At 36.6% G+C, this 21,284-nt stretch overlaps 2 protein-coding genes across 5 annotated transcripts in view; one reads left to right on the top strand and one right to left on the bottom strand.

Annotated features, from left to right (window-relative positions):
• The window catches only part of LOC112049712 (zwei Ig domain protein zig-8-like), a 259,870-nt gene that overhangs the window by 27,289 nt on the left and 211,297 nt on the right, over window positions 1-21,284 (bottom strand). The gene's annotated exons all lie outside the window — the stretch shown is intronic.
• On the top strand, window positions 14,199-19,490 carry LOC128198891 (uncharacterized). Of its 3 annotated transcripts, none has more exons than XM_052886371.1 (2): window positions 14,199-15,018; window positions 18,196-19,490. In XM_052886371.1, the coding sequence occupies exons 1-2, from the start codon at window positions 14,643-14,645 to the stop codon at window positions 18,222-18,224; spliced, it is 405 nt and encodes a 134-aa protein (XP_052742331.1). In that variant the 5' UTR covers window positions 14,199-14,642; the 3' UTR covers window positions 18,225-19,490. The 3 variants fall into 3 exon arrangements, with proteins under 3 accessions (XP_052742331.1, XP_052742330.1, XP_052742329.1); XM_052886370.1 differs by having other exon boundaries at window positions 14,206-15,018; window positions 15,406-19,490; XM_052886369.1 differs by having other exon boundaries at window positions 14,657-15,018.

Below are 21,284 nucleotides of genomic sequence, written 5' to 3'. Positions count from 1 at the left end.
GTTAAATTTTTCATATCACGTGTCTCAAATGGTGAAGGAAGAATATCGTGAGTAAACCTGCATACTAGAGAATTTTCTTAATTCTCTGCGTGTGTAAAGTCTGCCAATCCGCATTGGATCAACGTGAAGGACTATTGGTCTAACCCCTCTCATTCTGAGAGAAGACTCGAGCTCAGCAATGAGCTCGAGCAAATGTCCAGTGGTTAGCTATAGTTTCGGATAAAGAGATCCTGGGTTCGCGTCCTAGGTTGGGTTCTGAATTACCAACAAAAGCCAACAAATTCATTTAGGAAAAGAAAACTTAAAGATCAGACTAAATCTAGACTTAGACTTAGAAATTCTTTATTTGCAAAGTCGTATGACTGCACAAAATGCTATGACCAGACAATAAAGTCAATCCTTTTCAGCATTCTTTTGTAAAGGAAATGTAGAAAGCCTTTCACGACCCCCTCAGGGAACATCGACTTTACGATTAAAACAAATTCTCAAACAAATATGGGAGTTGAAATATCCCAAAGTGCGAGTGCATTTTTCATTCTGATCTTTCGATGAGCTTCAAAGGTGGCGGGGCCGTTATTGCATTCTGCAGTTGCCGGCAGAACTCGCTGCTGGCGGCTTAGTGGCTCAATGGGCTTGAGTAACATGTAGAGGAGCGTTGAATTCACTCTTTTATTGAAAATCTTTTTGATGTAATGTTGAAGGTATTTGTATTTTAAGTCTCAAAGTAGTTTAAATGTATGACTTTACATATCACTTAAATATTATAGGGTTACAAATTTCTAAAACATCATTCAAATTGTTATTTTATTATTCGCCGATGCTAATTTAAAATTGTAATAGCGGGTTGCAGGGAGCCGCTAGGTGCTGTCGGCTCGAGACTGTTGTGCTTGGAAGTCAGTTCAGTTGTTTGTTAGGCAGCATAGACGCCGTCACGCTGCCAGTCGCGTTAGTGATTTGGTTCAATAATATTTTGTATTGTAATTATTGTTTGTCATAAAGTGTTTAGTATTGAAAACATGCCGGGCAGGGAAGGTGAGTGTTGGGAAAGAAGGCAGGGAAGATCCATCATACATCATACACCGACTCTCAAAGTCACAATTCCTGGGACCTGCCCGAGGTGTTTCCTCTGCCACAAAATAATCGTACAATCACTGTCGCTGCTAGCCGTCACGTCACACACATTTGCATATATATATATATATATATATATATATATATCACACACATTTGCATATATATATATATATATATATATGCAAATAAAGTCATTAGAGGCTCCGCAAAAGCTCTTTGAAAATGACATTTAAAATATCATTACGTACAAGTAATTTAAATCATAATTTACGTATTATAATAATAGCCAATGCGTGTAAATTAGATTCGATACACCCCAATAACCCATAAACACCATCCAGCATCCCGAACCGATTAACTGATAGTATATCAGCGAGGGCCCAGCTTTCAATACGAGCGGAATGGCGCCATTATAGCGAATTTATAGTAGTTGGAGGCCCCAAGAACCCATTGTCCGAATGCGACACCCCGCCACTTTTGTTCGCACTTCCGATCGGGACTTATCTGATGAATATTGCGCTAAGTGCTCGATTTAGACTTTCTTCGAGCCACTTAGGTAGTTTCCATTTATGTTAAATTGATTGAGTAATGCGGAACTAAAGGGAGCGGCAGATTGCTGACTCAGTCCTAGCAGCGATTTGTGTTTATTCGTGCATGCCGTAGTGCCTACGCTCGGAGGCTTTCTTGTCGTCGGCTACAGTGCAACTATCGGTCTATTGTTTCGCAGGAACCTATAACTATGGAAAGGAAGATTATGTCAATCTTCCTTTCGACGTTACGTGTAGAACGATAGTCTAAGGGGGTGTACGTGACAATCCGAACCTTTAATAGAACATAGGGTAAGAACACTTTTTATTTTTTTATGCTATGTCAAGAATATAAATATTTTACTTAAAATATGAGAATCAGACTAAGTTTTACATGTCTTAAATATATAGCTATTTTTCTTGACGTCATTTTATTTTTCCCTGTTCTTCATTACACATAAAAGTCTTCTATTAAATGAAGTAAAATTATACTCACATTTTATGCTCCTTTGTCCTCTTTACCTTCATTTCCTAATATTCAAAATGAAGGCAGTGAAAAGTTCCGAGACACATCTACGGAGAGTCGATGTAAATGAAAAATGCATCCGCCAGCGCGTCTGGATTTTTCAGCTCCAATATTTGTTTAAGTACTTCAGAATGGGCAATGTCATAAAAAAACACCGTCTGGACTTTATAAGAACTTTCAGCTTTGCTTTAATAAACTTTTTTGAGTCCTCAAACAAAATTGAATGGATACTTACGGTCTCGAACACTCTAATCCTTGTTTTTGTATTTTTTTTAAATTTTCAAGTCACTACTGACTTTAGTAGTTTTTTAATTTAAAAGAGTGGAATGCCATTGACTTTTGCAGTTTTGCAGTGGAAATAAAATTTATATCATGGGATCCAAAAAATAAACGTACCATTGTTTTCTTAATATGTCTTCCATAACTGTTAACATTAACTAATTACTTCTTATGTATTGATAATATACATGTCTATAATATAATTATTGTCATGTAACCAATACCAAAAGTACGAATTACAAATATCCTTAACTACTTAAAAAATATTGTGTACCTATGTATGTGTGTATTAAACGCCAAATGCATAAATGCCAAAAAACCAAGAAGTAAATAGGTAGTAGTAGTAGAAGTAGGTAGTAAGTAAGGTAGTAAACTAGAAGGAGACTGAGTAATAAAATTGTACTCTACCTACGAATACTACCTAGCAGTAGTAATTTACTATCCAATTTATACAGAACATCGCCGAGTATTAATGTCTGTTCAACTTGTGACAAACGCAGCTGTGTAAACTTCATTAATGAACACATATCTTGCTCAGTGTTTACCTATGTGAGACTTAATAAATAATATTATTTTTAGTTTAGTTAATAAAACTGGTTGTTTTAAAAATTTACTCATTTTAATTTTGCATTAATATCTTCAATTGCTACCACCTGGTGAGATCCCAATCTTATGTAGTTTATACTGGTAATACCTTACGTATCGTTAAATACAAAAATATAAAAGTTTTCAAGAAAATCGATTGTGTTACTGTAATAAGTTTTTCCTCTAAGATCTTTATGACACTGTCATCCAATTTAAATGCAACCACGCTTAAGGCAAATGCCTCATAATCCCCCGAGACGTTACACTGACACGACTGGAGAGAGATCAGGCTCGGAACCGTTACGTGGTGCCCGAGATAACATTATCAGCTTTCTAACTAAGAGATAAACTAATAACTGATGAATGAAAACACAATCTCTCTACACCTTACCACACAAACGAGAGCTTCGGTTCAAAATTTGTATTATCCAGGATTTTTTATATTTTAGCAGACTCATAAGTGGATTACAAAAATAAGAAAATATCGAACCAAGGATATGATTCATAATATCTGTCAGGACAACTTAATTATAAATCAAACTGTAACCAAAACAAACCCTAAATGGAAAAGTGAAGAAAACCTTGAGTGGAATCACGAACTTGTGATCATTGTGTGTAGGGTTAAAGACGCCTTTGACAATTAACAAACACTCCTCTTTTCCACTCAAGTCACTCTCCCCGCCTATCCCAAAATCACCCATGAAAGATTATTCAACAAAAGGTGTGGATGGATATTGCCATTCGTTTCCGCCTGATGGCTACCGTCGCGCTACCTAGCGTCGACACAAGCTACGAGATCGAGCGACGTCATATCCATCTCAAACTACTATTTCCTACAGTATTTTTTTTTAAATGATCAAGTCTGTTCTGATGGTAGCCTCTAATTGTGGCTAGTACCTTACCAAAAAAGACACTCGCTACGCTATGTTATCTTATGTGACATCATTACTAACCATCAGGTGGAAATAAAGCGGAAAAAATTGCGAAGTATTGGGCCATAGTTAACAATACGAAATCAAGAGCTTCAATAGAGAAAAGTTTTGGAAGATAAATGAATGAACAAAATAAGAAAACAAAACCTTTTTAAGTTCCGTTTTTTCTTCTGTGGTACGGAACTTTAAAAATGAAATTAATTGTACTGGATTTTTAAAGATTTAATCTTATAAAAACAGCAGTACAGTAACACGCGTCCCCTCAGTTAGAAGCGACACTTGGGAGGCGCGCGTCGACTTGAGTGTAACTTAATTTCTGCGCCATTAGCATTAAGTGCCGACGCTTATCGGCAAATCTCGGGCTGTTAGAGTCTCGTGATTTTATACCGAAATAGCCGATCACGCGAATGAAAAACTAATATTCATTCGGTTTAATAGAAATAAGCGCTTAAAGCTTAAGGATTACGTTTGCCCTTTAGATTGTTCCCGCGTAATGAGGTGGATGGATAATAAATATTATTGTGGAGTACGTGCCGTGTCTGTGGCGTTATAGAGCTTGATCTGTTTGAATCATTTTTCATCATTTTCTTCTCTTTCTTCCTTCTCCACACACCACACTCGCACTTGGCCATGTGATGGGCCGTCGTGCGTGAGTCCTTCGGTGTAGATCCAAACTCATTCAGAAGCTTAACAGGCCGCCCAGGTCACCGATAGCCTCATGGTAAGTCGCTGAGGCAATGTAGGTTGCTCGTTGCTCCGTTACGCCGCTGCATCTAAGCATAACGTGTAGCGGTGTCTCGTTTCCCTCCATGTTGGCGTTTCACAGAGAACTTTCAGTCATACCTAGAATTAAGAAGTGTTTGTTTAGCGGAAAGTGATCTGTTAACAGACCGACTACCGTTCTCAAGTTATTCCGTGTTTGACACATTAGGGAGCATGCTGCTTCATGGAACATTATAGTAATATTTTAAATAAAATTAAACGTGCTGTATTAGGGAGGTCCTCAAATCAGTTGAGATCTTTCAGATAGATACGAAGTACATGAAAAATTCTAATTCTACGGTTATTTGAAATCAAGACAAATTGTGATAGAAACTACTTTTATTTTCTTTATAAGGTTATTTGTTTTAAATTACATTGTAATAGATACTTTGTTATTAATCTACTCATCATCGAATATATGAATAAATAAATACAAGTTTATACACTACACATTCGCTGAAACGATTGCATTAGAGTAATAGCTCAAAAGCTCAGTTTCAGCCCAAAATTCGATAAGAAAAACAAACTATTCTACTTTATAAACTTCACATTTGAAGTCGGTTGAAATATGTGCTAAGTTTTCGCACTTTTCGCTCTGGGAGTAAACGCAAAGTCATCTTCAACACTCCCAGTTATTTTTCTCGGCTCGCTTTAAAAGTTGTTGATAGCGAGTAGTGACTTAACAAGTGTTAATACGCCGGTTGTAACAAAACAACAATGTCATGGCTCAGTGGCCACGCGGTATGGTCTTTACGGACAATGGTCATCATTCATAATTACCAAAAAATCTGTAGAGAGGTCAATTCTGTACATGAAATATATTTCCAATATAACTATCAGGGGGTGATTAGTAATCGATACTAATGCCAAAAATGCAATCAGTAAAATTTTTGTCTGTCTGTCTGTATGTTCGTTATAGAAATAAAAACTACTCGACGGATTTTAAAGAAACTTGGTACAATTATTCTTCATACTCCTGAGCAGGTTATGTTATACTTTTCATCACGCTACGATCAATAGGAAGGGAAGTGCTGGGAGAACGGGAGAACTTACTTCATTTCTACAGCGATACTACTGTAAGGGCTGAATTTAAGAGGTCTAAGGGCGGACGAAGTCGCGGGCGTCCGCTTGTATAATATAAAGCTAAACCAACTTTATCTTGAAAGTATCTACAAGAAAACGTTACCTATATAAATATCAACTTAGTATAATTTAGTTTTTGATTATGTACATTGTAACGTGTTTCTGTGAAACAATAAAAATAACCTATTAAGAAGAACACTCAGCTCAATTTAATAAAAAGCAAAAAAAAAACTCGAAATATATCAAAAGCAATTGAATTATTGTGTCCCATAAACCGAAAAGGATTTCGAATACCCGAAAAGGAAAGCCATTATGATAAATGTTCTAATCCTGACCTATGACATTTTATTTCAAGATTTAAGCGATTTGTCCTGTTTAATTCCACTTTCGAATGGCGACCCTATTCACGTTTCAAGTCGGGCGGAAAAACTTGCTGGAAAGAGCTTGACTAATGATTGTTCCAATAATGTTCGCTAACAAGTTTATTGGAGTAACTCTTACAGTATTTCTTGCAGCTTTTTTTACTTGTGAAAGTTACGCAAAAACTGACTTTTATAGTGCAAGAGTCGACAGGTATATTTTTGGGTCGAATATTTTTTTTTATGTTATTTAATAAGTTGATTTCATGTATACGCTTATGGTAGTAGTTTAGTTATTCATTAAACATAGAATACGATTCATCATCATCTCCTTACCCTTATCCCACTTAAGTGGGGTCGGAAAAGTATGTCAATCTTTTCCATTCGTTTCTATTACTCGTCCACTCATCATCCACTTTCCTCTCATCTTCAATTCAACATCCTTTTACACACATGTCCTCTTTCACACAATCCAACCATCTCTTCTTTGGCCTTCCTCTCATCTTATGTCCTTCCACTTGGACATTCAACATTTTTCTAGTAATATGACTTTCCTCCCTACGCATTACATTACCAAGCTAATCTTCTACTCCTCAATTTTTCTGTCACTGGCGCCACCTTCAGACTTCCTCTTATATACTCATTCCTTATTTTATCTATGTCACACCACACATCCATCTCAACATACGCATTTCGTTCACATGCATTCGTTTATTGGAGTATATTATTTATTTTACAATTATATATATAGTAAACAAGTTTTTAAGAAACTCTACATTTGCTGTACATTTATGGAAGATCTTCAGTTTAATCAATTATTTGTGCTAATTCACATCAAATTTCCTTGAAGGTGATTTAATTTACCCTAAAGCGACTATCGATTCCCAAATTTCAACGTTCTGTTCGTATTTACTCGAAATTAAATTTTCATATTTCCCGGAAACACTTCCGACTCACACTCAATACTTGTGTCAATGTACAAATACGACAAAGTTTCATTAAACACGTTATTACGACATTTATGTCTGACGAATTCCGACTCAAACCCCACAGTACTTCAACTCGACTAACTCATCGCCTAGTTCGTGGCGAAAGTCTCGTATCCAAGTGTATGCGTTCGCAAAATCAGGAATACTTTTAGGATTTGCAAAATCCTAACTGGGATTGCGTCGGAAATATTGATATTGATATCACCTTCTGACTCGGGGACATTGGGCGACAGTTTACATGCATCACTATCACTCGTTTTCATTAATGAACAATCCAGGACCTGACATGGGTAAAGTCAAGTAAAAATATAGGAATTGAACAGAGGATCACCTAGTCAAAAGTAACGCATACCCAATTACACCAACATCAGATAACCATTTAATGTTCGGGTTACGGGAAATGGAGGCGGGTCAGCTAGCAAACTATAAAACACTTTTCGCAATAAATACGTTGTGTCCCTAAAATAGGGCGAATCCGTCAGCTGAGAGCGCCGTTAAGAATATATTTCCACTAAAGCGTCCGGAATGGCCGCTCGTGCTGGCAACACTTAACCACTTTCGGCTAAGCGATGGCTCTTAGCATTGCTAATAGAATGGAGAGAAATTTATTGGACAGCAACGAAATACAAACTGTTGTTTCACTTCATGCTGTCGACAATACTGTCGCAGTTATTCATCATAGGACCAAGCATGGTGAAGCGGGACAAGGTGCGGTGTTTGTTTGGTTATTAACGTTTGCTTTTTTTTAATTTTTTTTATAGTAATGGTTTTACCACCGCTTAAAACAACACTATTTTCTAAATAATTGAATCTGAAGCATAAATTTTGAGCAAGGCATAAATGTTGGCAGTGATACCCTCTAGACCGAAACAAGTATTTCTTCGGTTCGGTTAAAGCCCTATTGTAAGATTAGGAACTCAATAAATTCTACAAACTTAATATACATTTTGTTCGTTTGTTTTGACTTTCTCCGCGTGGAATTCAGTTTTTCGCAAATCCCCGGGAACCATGAAATTTTCAGGGATGAAAATGAGTCTATGTGTCCAATATAATCCAGGGTATTATCTTTCCTTGTTGTAAATTTCAAATCGGTTCAATAGTTGCAGAGTTAAGGAGTAACAAACATCCAGAGGTCTCTCTGAATGTTTGTTACTCCTTAACTCATAAAACTCATAATCCATACAAACGCATTTATGATATTTATTAGTAGGATGTAATTAAGTAATTTTATAGATTATAGCTGACGCCGCGCGGTTTTACCCGCGTGGTTCCCGTTCACGTAGACAACGGGAATATACTATAGCCTATAGCCTTCCTTGATAAATGGCCTACCTAACACTGAAAGATTTTTTTTAAATCCGACTAGTAGTTCCTGAGATTAGCGCGTTCAATCAAACAAACAAACAAACAAACTCTGTAGCTTTATATATTAGTATAGATATAGATAGATATAAAAAACTATGTCAACTTTAATGACGTATTTTAGAAACAATTCAAGCTTCAGAGGCAGTAAAATGAATTTTTTGCCATTAGGGTTATTAATTTGTTAAAGTAGGTAGTCGCGTCGCCAGTGTGCCTAAACGTTAGCGCTGCATCCGATGAGATTAAAACAGATACCACGAAATGGAATACAAAACAGTAAAAAACTTTGTTTCTACACAAATAAAATTAATTTTTTTGAAGAGAAACTACTAATAGGATTTAAAGAAACACAATTCTATTTTAGTAGGTAAAATTAACATTTATATTCATACATACATACTGCGGGCCTATTCACTTACTTTGAGTTACTTTGGATATACACGACTAGCTATTGTTAGTAATTCTTAGGTCACGTGATTTCGTATTCATTATTTATTATTTAATGCTACTACTAATACTAAGTATACTCTAAAATTAGTGAATAGGCTGGGAGGTCGTAGACCTCGTGTGATAATTTCGTTGTTGCTATTGGCGTCATTATCACGGCTTTGTTTCATCTAACGTTCATCTACAAGCCGGGTCGGAGCGTACAAATATTCAACGAAGTTAAACATTTTTCGAGTCCACCCGAGCGGCGCCCGTACATCATCGGCAAACGACTTTCCTGTTTTATGATCCACAAAGAGATATACTAAATTCATTGCAACACAATAATTTCCACTAAATACGTCTATAAAGTGTGACAATAAAATATTAATACGCGAACTTTTGCGATAAGCCCCAAATGGGTCAAAGAACAACGGGGCATAAAGAACAATAGTGCCGTTGTCCCCGACTCGGTAAAATTATGGCGACATTACAATCGTCCATGGTGGAATTTTATTCATTTGTCGCTCTTACACTATTCCGGGCATTTTATGTGATTTGTAGGACGGACCACCATGTTTGCTACTCTTATTATTTTATCTCCGTATAAAAGTGTTTGTGTAAGTTTTTTATGTAATCGTTTGTTACAGTTATTCGTAGCTGTACACGACTTGTTTGTCCATTGGTTAACATCTGCTTCTTTTCATCTCGAGGTCATGGGTTCGAATTCAGGGTCAGGTTTTAAAATATTTAGCTTTATTCTGCGAAATGCTCAGTTAGGTAGTTACACACAGAGAGTACATAAATCTGTTCGTCTTGTTAATTATCATTAAAATCTGATAGTGATCATTACAAAATTAAGCATTATCACCCAAAGCATCAATTGACATTAAAGAAACGGGAAAGTTTTGTACGAAGTTGTTGTAATGGTGGTGGTTTAAATGAGAGGGTATTTGATGACTTGAGCTTAGTTGCTATAGTGATTTTGTGCTATGATGTTTTGTTGTAATCATAATTAATGTTTTGTGTTCTAATTATCGATAATGTTTAATGTGGGCATGGCTGTCATGTCGGGCAGGGGAGATGAGTGTCCATGCATTCTAAAGGGATTCTTTAAACCTACACCCAAGGTCACAAGTCCTGGGACCTGCTCGTGGTGTTTCCTCTACCACAAAATAATGATACAATCACTGTCGTTTCTACCCGTTACGTCATAATAAGTCCTCCTGTGAGGGAGAGGTCTGTCTCTGTAGGTTCAAACCAACTACAGAGCCAGACCTCTGAACTTCTCTGAATTTTATAATTTTTCAATCAAGTTGACTTGAAATTGTATCCAATAAGGCACCATTAGGGCTGCTGTATATCTGGCGAGACGCAGCGCAGTGTACGAGTGGCTGTTACTATCAAACTATGTATTATTGACATTGCTGGTGTTGATGTTGAAAATTAATTAACACGACAACTAATTTTCGAGCTGACGGCAGCGTTAATTAGTTTTGCATTTTAATTCTACGTCCGCAATCGCAATATTTTGTTTGATAATAACTAAACTAATTAACAACATAATATTTATCCAACTTTCAAGGCCTTTTTCTTTAAACAACAAATTTGTTATTTAGACCCACCACACAGCACCAATGTTGATTGGTGGGCTCAGGTTCAACGATGTGATTACTATCAGATTTTAGGGATAATAAATAATAATCAGTCACGATACTGACAGCTTCACATTTTCTCATAGATGTCACAAAACTTACTCTGATACTGCGACAAACTCTACTCGACTTGTACCCAGGACCTTACGATCCGACACGCATAGGCTAACCACTGCTCTCAGAGAGGCAGCTTTTTTATTTTTATTTTTTACAAGTCAGCCACAATCTCACCTAATAGTAAGACATGATGCAATCTAAGATGGAAGCGGGCTAACTTGTTAGGAGTAGGATGAAAATCCACACCCCTTTCAGTATCTACACGGCATCGTACCGGAACGCTAAATCGCTTGGCGGTAGGTCTAGGGTGGTAACTAGCCAGACCTGGACTAATGAAGAAAACTTCATACGTAACGAAGAAACGTATAACGGACATAATAATAAATTAATAATGTTAACATCATAGTCATTACGTAAATTTCAATAATTATAGTGTATTCAATTCAATAATTACAAATAATTACAATGTAATTTAGTTATAACATTATTTTTAAATTTGCATGCTATTTTGTAGCAAATTGTATGCCAACATTTATATCAAGATCTGTATTTAACAATTTGCAAATAAAGAATTATGAATTATGAATTCAATCGGCCCAGCCGGGGATCGAACCCAGGACCTCCGTCTTGTAAATCTACCGCGCATACCACTGCGCCACGGAGGTCGTCAAAATACCTAATACCTGAGAGAAATATACTCAAATTTAATTCTGAAGCTCAGTTTTTACTCAAACATAAAATGTATTTATAGACAGAAGACACATTCGCAAAAGACATTAAAGAAAAAGGAACGGCGAGGAGTCGTATTGAATATTAGGATTCCGTTCCGTTATAACAATACAAAAATAGGATCTAAATAGAATATCTAATCTCATTCTATATTCAGATCAAAACGAATACCGACATTTAAATATTTCAAACATCGAACTAAAGGAAAAAGGAATAATAAAAGCCAAGAAGTTCCAGACGGGCACAAGTTCCTTGTCTCGATCGTTCCTCGTTCCTTGTTCCTCAAATACGTAGCAGCCCGCTTTTTAATATTTGCACTGAACTGGCGTATTCTTCGACTTACTCGCGGTAAGCCGTTCTTTCTTAGGGAAAGTTGTTTTTTAATCTCTCTTTTCCAGTTTATTATCATCATTGTTGGCTTGGATTTGTTTTCTCTTTTTAAAAGTTATAGTTGACGAAGCAAACTATATGTATATGGGTCACCTCGTGTTAAGATGAAAAACCGGTAAGCTCTAGCTTAAGCGCATTATGTTCTGTGAGGAAAACCATGGGCTTTGGGCAAACCAAACAGGAAAATTATTCCAAGGGCCGACAAACTTATTCCAACCAAAAATGAAAATTATTTATTTTTCAAAAGAGCAACTGTTGAATTACTTGCTGGCTCTCTTCAGCAGAACCTGTCTTCCGAACCGGTAATAGAGTCTTTATAAATAGTCAAACTTGACGTTTCAAAAGTGAAATAAAAGAATTTTGAATTTATGAAAAGAACTGAGTCTGAACACTGGAAATGAGCCGGACATTTTAAGATAAAAATGGATTATTTAAACCACACGTTAAACAGATCCATGGGAAAAGAAATGTTGGAAGAAAGTGAATGAGACGGTAGGATGATGATATCGCTCAGGTAGCGGGAAGCGAATGGATTAATTTTGGCATTTGTGGAAGAAGATGGAAGAAGCTTAAAAAAAAAATAGTAAATTAAATGGAACCGTTCCAATAATGATCGAGTATTACTCATAACTGTCTTAAATAATAATAAGATTTCTTGCAGCGCAACGCAGTAGAAAACATTTTTTTATATTTTAATTGTTAATTAAATTTAAAAGAGCAAATGGATTATAAAAATCCCCCGAAACAGAATTACCTATTTGTATCGGAAAAAGAACAATTTCCATCAAATTTATATATCATAATATCAAACAGGGAACGGAAAACCAATAAACGTCCCTGTTTTTATAATAACGTCATTTCCCGCAAAATGTCGGATCCGAAGTTGATTTATGGGATTGGTTGGGAATGATATCGCACAAAACGACGCTGATTTAGATTCTAATGTTATAATACGATGACTTTTATAACTGCCCGGTTATAGCTGCCACGGCATGGTGGGCGTAAGCTCTAAATTCCACTCTCCTGTAGTTTATGCCCCGCTATGCGAAATATTAATATATTTTTAACTAGTTGACGCGCCAAACGTTATTTTGCCTTGAAAACGAGGTGAACGTTATTTAGGGGTTGTTAATTATGAAAATAATTAACAACCTGTTCCAATACATACAACCAACATATATAAAACTTCATCAAAATCGGTTAGGCCGTTTCGAAGGTGTTCGGAAAGTAGCATCTATGAAACGAAATTTTCGTTTATAAGAGATTATACATACCTAATCGAGTTATCTATTCAGCTCGTCCGGGTAAATAATACCCTGCTTATTTCTATCACGCACGCTGTTGTTGCAGTGTTTTGATTTTAATACTTGGTTGCCGGTGTTATTAACAGGCACAGGCCCTCAGGTTGACAGGCACAGGGTTACGCGTTGCAGGATGTGTTATTTGAATGCCTCTAAGATATTTCTCTCCAAATTCAGTACAATTTAAATTCCATAAATGGTAGAAACTTGGGCTGACGAACTTGCCTTCATAAAAAGAAGCATGTAACTATTGCAGGCTCTGCGTCCTTAATCATGTGCGCCAAACCGGTGAGCTACTCGTAGTTTGAATCATAAATTAAATTTAAAAAATATTGAAAAATTGTCGCTGGAGGAAAACCGGTTGGTAAAGTAATTCAAGTTATATAAGACGGCTTAAGAATACAACAATACAAGAAAAAACCTAGTATTAGCAAGTTCGCTCAAGATGGAGAAATAAAAGTCTCCTGCAACCTACATAGCGGAGAGTTCGCTCTCTCTGACCGACGAGCGGGTCGGTTTGCTAATATTTAAAAGCTGGAGTTTGTAATAAGAGGAATGGAGACAAAGTTTGGCGGAAACTTGGATTTAATTTATTACATCCAAAGGATTTAGTAATTGAATCTTTTTGTGTAAATAAAAAGAAAAGTAGGTAGCTCTATGTTGAGTTATTACAGGCAGCCATGAGCTTTTTGCTCTTGTTTTGTAAAATCTGCTTTGATAGCTCTCTAGTTTCCTTTTAAGGATCTATCTTGTGTAATTCTTGTTTGTGTAATTATGCATGTATGTGTATTTCATGTTTATTGGAAAATGTATACGTATTTTTTATAATTAATATCAGTAATACAGCGTGGTGCATTTTAATTTTTAGGTCTTTGTGTGTCTTCTCAAAGATAAGTGCTGACATGTTGCAGGCAACATTATGGTAAATAAAGGAATTGTATAAAATCGTGCTGGCAACACTGCCCGCCGATTGTAATTTGTAATCGCTCCTCTTGCCTTCCGACCACCGGCCTATGTACACATGTTCAATTTATATTTCTCATAATTAAAGTGATTTTTCCATTCACATCGGAGTCAACTTATTATTCAACCTATGGTAATACAGTCCTGCTGGCACATGGTCCTTCGGCCCTCCGATTGAAGACAGCGAGAGGTAAAATACGCTTTCATTATTGAGAATCAAACATTTGCAAAAAGACAAAGGTCCGCAACGCGACGTTGCCGCTCTGATTGACTTACGCAATATTCATCTATAATCTACCGTGAGCCAACGCGTGAGAGCGCAAAGCAGAGATACGTCGCCAGTGGGAGTGAGGGAGAAAGCAGCATCGCGCCAGCGCTACGACCACGAGGTAAAAACGTGGCGAACGCAACATCATCGAGACGAGGGACGGCGCCCCGCGCCATTTTGTCATCGTCGTCTGCGCAGTGTATCAAGTCTCTTTATTGCATTAAAACTAAAAGTAAAATCAGTGCTAATACTAAAGTGAATAGCAATTTCTGTTCAAAAAAGTTATATCATAACTCAGTGGCGTTATTCGAGCAATTGTAACCATAAATCAGTGTATTTCGGAAATACCTATTAGTATATACGTCGTAAATCATAATGGAGGACGAATTATCAAGAAAAAATGTAGCACGCGGTTACGCAAAGCGCACAATCACGCGGCTTTATCAGTATTTAGAAGCAGAAGAGGCAAATCTACTAAAGAACCACGTGGAGGAACTCATGGTTCGGCGCGACCGACTGGAAAAAACTTTTAATGAATACGAAGACTTGTGCAAAGACATTTTACATTTGAATCCCAAAGATGAGGAGTGCGTGGACGTCGTCGAAGAAAAGTTTTACAAAATGGTAACGATGTTAAACAAGGCGATTGCGCAACGTGGGTTTGCACCCGCGTCTTCAACCAATTCAGTTGCTCAACCGAGTGTAGCGGCAAAAACTCACTTACCTCCCGTGGACATCCAACAGTTTAACGGTAAATTCACCGAGTATATACCATTCATAAGCCTTTTTAAATCAATGATACATAATAATTCAAGTCTAGACGTCATACAAAAATTATACTACTTAAGATCATATCTCATAGGTGAACCTTTAGACTTAATAAAAAATTTACCAATAACCCCTGAGAGCTATAGTGAAGCACTCAAATTATTAGAAAATAGGTATGAAAATAAGTATAAAATTGTCAATGAACATATAAGCCATTTGTTAGATTTGAAATGTATCACTAAGTCCACGGCTAGTAATTTAAGAGACTTTGTGTCATGTATTAGACAACAATTAGCTGCCATAAGCATTCATGAGCCTAATGTAATACATTGGAGTCCCATACTTCTTTGCATTTTCTCCCGTAAACTAGATAGCTTTACAACGAGAGCCTACCAAATGGATAGAAGCTCTGATAACAAGCCGAGCCTGGAAGAGTTTCTCCAGTACCTTGAGAAACGGGCCTTGGCTTTAGAAAATGCTGAGCAAGGTCACACTGCGGGTAACTCACGGGTAGCAGCTCTCGCCACGCAGGGATCATCATGCAGTTACTACCCTGTTGCCGAGCAATCAGAGCGTGGTGGTGGTGCCAATGAACCTCAGCTCACCAGCTGCAAGTGATCCTCACGGGTCACAACAGGTTCTCCCTACTGCTTCGTGTCACACTACATCACAAGGGTCTCCAGGGTTTGAATTACACATATTTCCAACACTATTTGGTCACATAATAGGAGGAGGTTTGCCAGTCAATTTATCCAAACCATCTTGTCACAAAGTAGCATTAAAATGTGAGCTAGATATACAAAAAACAATTTCTCAGTTTTGGTCTTATGAAAAGGTCCCAGAATTATTCCATGAAAAAACTTCTGAACAGGAGCTGTGTGAACAAATATTTCAAAGCTCTGTCAAATTAGAAAATAATCACTTTCAAGTTGCCTTACCATTGAAATTACCTTTAGAAGATATTAATGGTATATTAGGCGAATCCTTTCATTGCTTTAAAGAGATTTTTAAATTTAGAAAAGAAATTGCATTCAAATCCAAATCTATTCATGCAATATCAAAGATTTATCCATGAATACTTATCACTTAACCATGGTCATTATATGGACATTGAACTGTATGACGTAAACAAACAAGCAACTTACTATTTACCCCATCATGCAGTCATAAATGAAAATTCAAGTACAACCCGACTTCGGTGTGTATTTGATGCTTCAATGAAAACTGACAAGAAAGTCAGCTTAAACAGTTTACAACTCAATGGACCGGTAGTGCAAAAAGATCTTTTTGATATACTCATGCTATTCAGATTTGGCAAATATACATTCACAACGGACATCAAACATATGTTCCGCAATATAAAAATTGATCCCAAATTCACTTCTCTACAAAACATACTTTGGAGAGACAATCCAAGTGAATCAATTAAATGTATTAGATTAGACACAGTAACATACGGTTTAAAAAGCTCTAGTTACTTGGCAACACGTTGTTTAAAGGAGCTAGCAATTAGGTACGAAAATTTGTATCCTCTAGCTTCCAACATAATTAATAATCATACATATGTTGACGATATTCTTTACACAGATCATGATTTCAACTCAGTTATAACTGCAAGGAATCAACTACGCGAAATACTCAGTCTAGGTGGATTTCATACACACAAGTGGGCCTCAAATAATAAAAGCATACTGTCAGATATACCACAGACCGAGCAACAACATTTTTGTAGTTTAGATTTGCAAAAAGAAAATTTCGACATGAAAGCTTTAGGGCTGCGCATTAATGTTATAGATGATAACTTTATAATATCATCCCCTGAACCGTTTAACCCTAAAGAAATAACAAAAAGAAGAATATTAAGTTACATAGGTAGATTCTACGACCCTATGGGGTTTGCAAGTCCTATTATAGTAACAGCAAAGGTCATCATGCAAAAATTATGGCTACAAAATATTGATTGGAATTCCACACCCCCTCTTAACATTCAAGAAGAGTGGCTACAGTTTACAGCTGATCTATTAGCAATGGAGCCAATTAAACTAAGTAGAAATATAGATATTTCAGAAAATTACACTGCAGAGCTGGTGGGATTTGCTGATGCTTCGTGTTCCACGGCCTACGGTTGCTGTGTATACCTGCGAGTCAACAAATTAGGTAACTCAAATGCTTACTTGCTCTGTTCGAAATCTAGAATAAATCCTATTCAAAAGAAGGGCATGACAGTGCCAAGGCTTGAATTGAATGCTGCACTCTTGTTATCTAAGTTAATGGCAAAAACATATGATTCACTTAAGCTTAAAGTTAAAATAAAGGATGTATATCTATTCAGTGATTCAAAGATTGTTCTTGCATGGATTGACACTGAATTGATGCAGCTTCAAGCTTATATAGCGAACAGAGTGAGTGTCATTCGTCAGGCTACAGGTGCATGGTCATGGCTTTATGTCAACACCAAAGAAAATCCTGCCGACCTCATCAGCAGAGGACTAAAGCCAGGCGAGCTGAACCGGTGCCAGTTATGGTGGAACGGGCCACAGTTTCTACATAACAGTGAGTACAATTTTGATTGCTGTAAACCAGAGCTCCCCAGCATTCTACCCGAGGTGAGGCCTTGCTTAGTGCTTTCTGATGACCAATCATCAAATTCTATTGAATATATTTTCAAACAATTATATAATTATTCTAATATTACAAAAATCATTAGGCTCATGGCTTATATGTTAAGATTTTTGAATAATGTAAATAAACATAAAAATAAAATAAATAGTAAATATTTAACAAGCTCAGAGCTTGAAAATGCCTTAATGGTTATAGTTAAACATGAACAAGGTGTCCATTTCAAATCTGAAATTAATGCACTTTGCAAAGGCAATAATTTAAAAGGAACTCTTGTGAACCTACATCCTTTCATTGATAAGCTAGGTCTTTTACGTGTAGGTGGGAGGCTACACCATGCTGCCATACCACTGTCACAAAAACATCCTGTTATCCTACCAAAGGACTCTTTAATTACTAGCTTGATTATTAAAAGCGAACATGAAAGATTACTGCATGCAGGACCTAAGCTTCTGCTTTCAAGTTTAAACCAAAAATTTTGGATTGTAAATGGCTTATTACATATTAAGAAAATAACCCACAAATGTATTATATGTTTTAGAAATAAGGCGACAGCTGCTCAACAGCTAATGGGCTCACTGCCAGCCTGCCGTGTCACAGCCACGAGCCGACCGTTCCAGGTTATCGGCTTGGATTTTGCTGGGCCTGTAGACGTCAAGCTATCGCGGATTAGACGCTCTGTAGTCGGAAAAGGTTATATATGCGTTTTTGTATGCTTTACCACGAAGGCAGTTCACTTAGAACTGGCTTCGGACTTAACCACAGAAACATTTCTAGGCTGTCTCAAAAGGCAAATAAGCAGACGTGGAAAGCCCAGCCAGGTCCACTGTGACAATTTTAGCTCATTCAAATCGGCTAGCAACCAATTAAATGAATTGTATAAGCTGCATGCATCTCAGTATCACCAGGCAAACGTACAAAAATTTGCTGCAGAACAAGGTATAAATTTCCATTTCATTCCGTGCTATTCTCCTACGTTTGGTGGTCTCTGGGAGGCAGCAGTTAAAAGTACAAAATACCATTTAAGGCGAGTTGTACAAAATAGTTTATTAACATATGAACAGCTTAACACAGTTCTTTGTGAGATTGAAGCTGTACTTAATTCAAGACCATTGTTATCACTCTCATCTGATCCAGATGACTTTTGTTATTTAACACCTGGTCACTTTATTATTGGTAGTGCGTTAACTATGTATCCAGAAAACAATTTAATTAATGTACCTAAAAATAAACTTAAGTTTTGGCAGCTATGTACTAATTTAAAACAACAATTTTGGAAGGTTTGGCATAAATATTATTTAAATGTTCTCCAAAATAGGCCAAAATGGCGCCAAGACCAGAATAATGTTAAAGTAGGAAGTTTAGTTATTCTAAAGGATGATAATTTATATCCTATGTACTGGCCCATGGCACGAATTGTAAGATTATGTCCTGGTCACGATGGAAAGGTCAGGGCCGTCGAGGTCATGACCCCAAATAAAAAAACACACGTTCGAGCCATTAACAAAATATGTGTATTGCCAATAGATTCCAATTAGTATTTAATTATTATTAAGAAAATTTTAAATTTAACATTGTAAGCAACAACTAAACTTAACTTGTAAAATGTTTAAATTCCCAGTTTACATATTATTTAACAATTGTATAGTTCATAACATCATGAGGCCGCAGCATGTTGCAGGCAACATTATGGTAAATAAAGGAATTGTATAAAATCGTGCTGGCAACACTGCCCGCCGATTGTAATTTGTAATCGCTCCTCTTGCCTTCCGACCACCGGCCTATGTACACATGTTCAATTTATATTTCTCATAATTAAAGTGATTTTTCCATTCACATCGGAGTCAACTTATTATTCAACCTATGGTAATAAAGTCCTGCTGCGCACACATTCAAACATATATCGTTTGACTTGACAAACACTTTAAGATAATTTGTCAGTCTTGTTTGTCGCGTACTACAGAGCCGGGCCTCACTCCAAGTAGAGAAGGAGATAAAGGACTTAAACCCTCAATACTGCTTCAATGCTGGTTGGCGGGCTTACAGTGTTACAGATAATAATGACTGGGACTGCTAACTTACCAACTCTGGGATAACAATTTCTCGGCAAAAATAGAAGTCACTTTTTACTGAGCATTTTTTGAAAAAAAGCCCAATATTTCATAGCTCAACTCAGAAACTCGAACCCACTGAATATACGAACCTATATAGGTATTGAACCAAAGAGGCCACCCTAGTATGGAAGCATCACAGAATGTCTGCAAAGCGAGTAGAACACTAAGCATTCATTTGAAAAGTATGAAGCCGCAGTCATAATAATTTTGCATTAATTACTAGCGATGTGGGCGATGTCGGTGAACGAGCAAGGAAAATAATTAAAACTAAAATACCGACGAAGGAATATAAATATAATTGCGGGTTTATTAGTAATTCCAGTTTCATTTATTTAATGTAAATTTACTTGTCCTATTTATTACTACTCCCACACCAATTATATAATAGGTATTCATTCAAATTAAAGTTTCAAGTGCTTCCCAATATCAGTGTCGGGTGATTTAAAAATAATAATGAAAGTAAAATAATGGTGTAATTAAGACACTGAAACCCAATACAACAGGATCAGATCTTATTAAAAAAGAAATGAGAACCAGCGAGGTACTGCTACCCTTCTCATCTTTCAGTGGCAAAAAACACCAGAATCCTTATGGAAAAGTTGAATTCGTTCGCAGCTAATGCCCATAATCTTGGCAACTTTTAATAGGACCGGCCCAAATTTGACGGTCATTATTCATGAAAATGTACGCGCGGCGCTGTCCCCCCGACGACGGGACTTTATTTAATTCCGATTATATCATCGGCTAATTCTTTTTTGTTATACTTTCACGGTTTGTAAATCAGAAGCTTCGATGTAGTCGTTGGATGCAGGCAGATTAAGGCAAACTTTTCAATTGAAGAAAATTAGTAAAAAATATCATCTACATTTTTTATTTTTATATTTATTTTAATCATTTTCTACGTAAAAGGTTAATAAAATGTGTAAAAAAAAACATAAATTCAACAGGTAGGTAGCTTAGAACACTAGTTAGTTTGGGGTTAATTGCTGCTAGGATGTGTGTGATAGTCTAAATTAAACAAAATAAACCCGCGTCTGAGCTCCAAATCCTTTAAAGAAATGCCTGGGCTAATCGAATAAGCTGCTTTAAATAATTAAGTAATTGTGCTATTAGGTAAAACGTTAAAGTTAAAATAATCCGAACATATTTTCATAAGTCACTTCTTCACCAACAGCGATAACCAATCAATCTAATACATCGGTATCGCGTACCTCAACCAAATGACCACACTAAAATTAGTATGCCTACATAAAAGTGAATAAAGCCTGCAGCTTACGAATACCTAATGAAATTAAACTAATGAACTCCTTTGACATGTGTAAACTTGGGCACAGAGGCGGACGCTGCAACCTTCGGCCGACCTCCCTCAGGACTGAGTCTCTCAATACACAACATTACTCTGTGGAATGAATTTAGCTTTGATCTGTGACCGTGTACTCTGTAAACATTGTTTAGTGGATTTCAAAGTAATTGTTTATGGTGTACCGACACCGATATATAAGTTTCGTCCGTACAA

Source organism: Bicyclus anynana, chromosome 17, assembly GCF_947172395.1.
Source record: "Bicyclus anynana chromosome 17, ilBicAnyn1.1, whole genome shotgun sequence".
NCBI lineage: Eukaryota > Metazoa > Arthropoda > Insecta > Lepidoptera > Nymphalidae > Bicyclus > Bicyclus anynana.
This window is presented reverse-complemented; position numbering and strand designations above follow the sequence as displayed.